The sequence below is a fragment of the Lepidochelys kempii genome, chromosome 1, assembly GCF_965140265.1.
Source record: "Lepidochelys kempii isolate rLepKem1 chromosome 1, rLepKem1.hap2, whole genome shotgun sequence".
NCBI lineage: Eukaryota > Metazoa > Chordata > Testudines > Cheloniidae > Lepidochelys > Lepidochelys kempii.
Window position 1 is genome coordinate 1,367,051 of NC_133256.1, and position 3,915 is coordinate 1,370,965.

The 3,915-nt window shown below is 48.0% G+C and overlaps 1 protein-coding gene across 1 annotated transcript; it reads right to left on the reverse strand.

Annotated features, from left to right (window-relative positions):
• Positions 1-2,501: 2,501 nt before the first annotated feature.
• Positions 2,502-3,449, reverse strand: LOC140914057 (olfactory receptor 52M1-like). Its single transcript, XM_073351048.1, has one exon. It carries the CDS (start codon positions 3,447-3,449, stop codon positions 2,502-2,504), a length of 948 nt encoding a protein of 315 aa, XP_073207149.1.
• Between the last annotated feature and the right edge of the window lie 466 nt (positions 3,450-3,915).

The window sequence follows — 3,915 nt, forward strand, 5'->3', positions numbered from 1 at the left end:
TTGAATTAATGGCTGCTATGACTCTACAAAGACATGTGATGTGACCACATGTCTCTAGACTGCATCTTCAGATGTCAGTGTCTTTTCACAGACCAGTCTGGGAACTAAGCTTTGAAACAAAGGGTTCCCACCATATGCAAAAGCTGTATAAGGCAGGGAGTGACATCATGTGGTGTTCTTCTCTCCCCACCCACGAAGACTTCTGGAAACACCCAAGGAACAAAGACTGAACTGGGGGAAGTGCTGGATCCAGGCTAAAGGGATGTTTAGCCCGTGAATGGAACACCTGGGGCTTCCAAGCTGTAAAGCAAGGGCAGCTGGCCTCTTAAGAATCTGCAGCCTTCTTGTATAATTTCTTAGGGTGAGAAATTGGTATTCTTATCCAATCTGTTTAGTATATTAAGCTTAGTTTGTGGTTTTTGCTTATTTGCTAGTTAATCTGTTTGGATCTGTTTGCTGTCACTAAAATATCTTAAAGTCTATATTTTGTAATTAATAAACTTAGTTTGCTGTATCAAAATTCAGGACCAAAACATTGTTCCATATTCCTCTCCACATTGAAGGAGGTGACAACTGTCATGAGTTTACGCCATATGGTTTCCCATGCAGCGCAAGACGGTATAATTTTGGGTTTTTACTCCAGAGGAGGGGGTGTGCCTGAGGAGCTGGGAGAAGCTTTCCCATACAGGGGCTGGTCAGAGTCTCCTTGTAACTGCATCTGGGTGTGTTCCTACCTGTATGTATGCTGGTGAAAGTGCAGAGTGGAAATCTTTGTAGGTTGTTACAGCAGTACAGTGTTAGAGGGAGCCCAGGCTGGTGAGTCAGGGGGCTGAGTGGTACCCCAGTTCCAGATGGAACCCCGGGAGGACCCTGTCACAAATGCTGCCTAACAGCCTAGCTAAAGAGGTTCCAGATATAGAGATCAAAAGCGTCATGCAAAGCGTATGTTAGACTCAGCTTCAGCCCCTGGGAAATGGGTGCCCTGTAGTTCCAGATATGGTGCCCTGTAGGTGTGTAAATAGCGGATGAATGGAAGTTGTGCCACTTATCTCCCTCATTATCAGCTACTGCAGCCACCCCAGCCTCTGCCCAGCATCCTGGCTTCCCAACTAAAGCTCGGGCTTATCCTTCAACCTCTCTCAGCTGTTGTCCTCCTAGCTTCCAAATTGATCCCTTGCCTTGCTCCCGAAGCCTGGCTCAGGACAAACGGCTCCCAGCCCGTCCCCTTTGAAAGGATCCTGCCTGCTTCAAGCCCCCAACTAGGAGGAACTGAAGGGAGCTGAATGCTAAAGACATAAGCCACACGATGGTCTCTTCGCTCAGGGCTTTGTAGCTGAACTTTAGGGCCCACAAGCTGTATGATGCACAATATCCCCCGCCTGCCTCAGAATCCTTATCCCAACTCTCAGCCTGGGCTCCTTCTTACTGTACTGCTGAGGCTAGCTGTAAAGTCCTCCAGGCTTCAGCCTGCACTTTCACCAGCATACTTATGGGTAGGGACACACCGAGCTGTCACACGTAGACAGGCTCTCTGACCAGCTCCTGCCTGGGAAGGCTGAACCTAGGGCACCTTCCAGCTTCTCAGGCACAAGCCCCCTCTGGAGTATAAACCCAAAATTATACGATCTTGGCTTGCACAGGGAATTGTACATTGCAAGCTCATAAAATTTGCCCCCACTCTCAATATGTTGAGGAATATATAGCAGCCTTTTGTCTCTGAATTATGACTCCCACACTGGTTTAGATAAAGTAAAACAAATTTATTAACTACAAAAGATAGATTTTAAGTGATTATAAGGGATAGAAAAGAGATTAAAGCAGATTACATAGAAAATAAACAAAACACAGAAACTAAATTTAAAATGCTAAACAGATTAGTTATAAATAACCTATTCTCACCCTAAGAGATGATACAAGTAGGCAGCAGATGCTTATGGGGCCAGCTACCCTTGCTTTACAGTTTGGAAGCCCCAAGTGTTCCATTCACAGGCTAAAAATCCCTTTAGCCTGGGTCCAGCACTTCCCCCATTTCAGTCTTTGTTTCTCAGGTGTTTCCAGGAGTCTTCTTGGGTGATGAAAGAAGAACACAAGATGATGTCACTCACTCCCTTATATAGCTGTCAGCCCCAACTGTGTGTCCTGGCTACACTCACTTGCAGGCTCCTTGTCAGGTTGCAGCAGCTCCCATCCTAACCCCAGAGCAGAGGGAGGTGGAGATGATCCAGCAAGGGATGGGGAGAGGGGAGGAGAGGAGTGAATGACAAGGGCAGTACCTTGGGGGAAGAGTCACAAAAGTGGGTGGGGCCTTGCGGGAAGATGTGGAACAAGGGTGGGACCTTGGGGAAAGAGGTTGGGCAGAGGGCAGGGCTTCAGGGATCAAGTTATCAGTTTGTCACATTGACCACTCACAGTAAGGTCAGGACAGGGTACGGCCCAGCACCATGTCACCTTCCAGATCTTCATTGAACTCGGTGTGAGAGCCAGAGCATCAGAAGAAAATTTTAGATCCCTTCATGAGTAAAGAGCCGTAGCAGCCTGTTCCTGATCTGTTTGGTCCTCACTCCGTAGATGATGGGGTTTAGCATGGAGGGCACCAGGAAGTAGACATTGGCAATGAGAACGTGGACATGCAGGTCCACATTCTGGCCAAACCGGTATGTGAGGGAGGCAAAGAGAGCTGAGATGTAAAAGACTAAGATGGTACAGAGATGGGAGATGCAAGTCCCAAAAGTCTTCAGTCGGGCGTCCTTTGTGGGGAGACTGAAGATGGCCCTGAGGATTTGGATATAGGACACGGTGATAAAAAGCGCATCCAGACCCATCACCAAGATTGCCACAGAGACACCGTAGTAACTACTGACACGGATGTCAGCACAGGCCAGCTTCACCACAGCCATGTGCTCACAGTGTGTGTGTGGGATGATGTTGGTTCTGCAATATGGCCACTGCCTTGCCAGCAAGACACAGGGCAGTACGAGCATACTGCCACGCAGTACCACAGTCAGGCCAATCTTGGTCACAACGGGGTTTGTCAAAATGGTGGAATGTCTCAGGGGATGGCAGATGGCCACGTAGCGATCAAAAGCCATGGCCACGAGGATTCCAGACTCCACCACTATGAAGCAGTGAATCAAGTACAGCTGGGTGAGGCAGGCACTGAAATTGATCTCCCTGGATTTGAACCAGAAGATGCTCAGCACTTTGGGCAGGATGGACGTGGACAGGACCAGGTCAGTGACAGCCAGCATGCAGAGGAAATAGTACATGGGCCAATGGAGGCTTGGCTCCCTCTTCACAATGTAGAGGATGGTGATGTTCCCTAGGATGGTTATGGTGTACATGGTGCAGAAGGGGATGGAGATCCAGACATGGGCTTCCTCCAGGCCAGGAATGCCCAGCAGGATGAAGGTGGAGGGGTTGATGAAGTCGGTTCTGTTGGAATCTGACATGGAGGAGGGGCGAAGGTGTCCAACTCTGATGAAGAATGGTGTCACCTGCATGTATCGTACGTTCCCATGACTTCCTGTATGTGCCCAGGGTCAAGGGTGATGGTTGCAGTACAAATACCTGGCTGGAGAGATAATGTTATTATGAGACACTACATGCACTACTGAGGGCTGTTCTCATGGGTGAAGCAGATTGGTTGCCCTTCACACAATGAAAAATGACACTTTCATTATTTCATAATTTCAGAGAAATTAATTATGAACAACTGGCCCTACTAATGCCAATTCCATGTTTTATGGTCCTCCATGCATCAGTAATTCTACACTTTGTTGTCTGGGAAAACTTAATAGGCTCCATCAGGAAACATGAGTTTGGATACTGGTTATCCATCATTGTTCATTCAGGCAATGAAACCCAGGCTAGAGAGTCTGTGCTGTAGGGAGTTCCCCATTCACCCAGTTGTTCAAA

Coding starts and splice junctions, on each gene's coding strand:
- LOC140914057 (XM_073351048.1), bottom strand. CDS start 3,449: ATGTCAGATTCCAACAGAACCGACTTCATCAACCCCTCCACCTTCATC.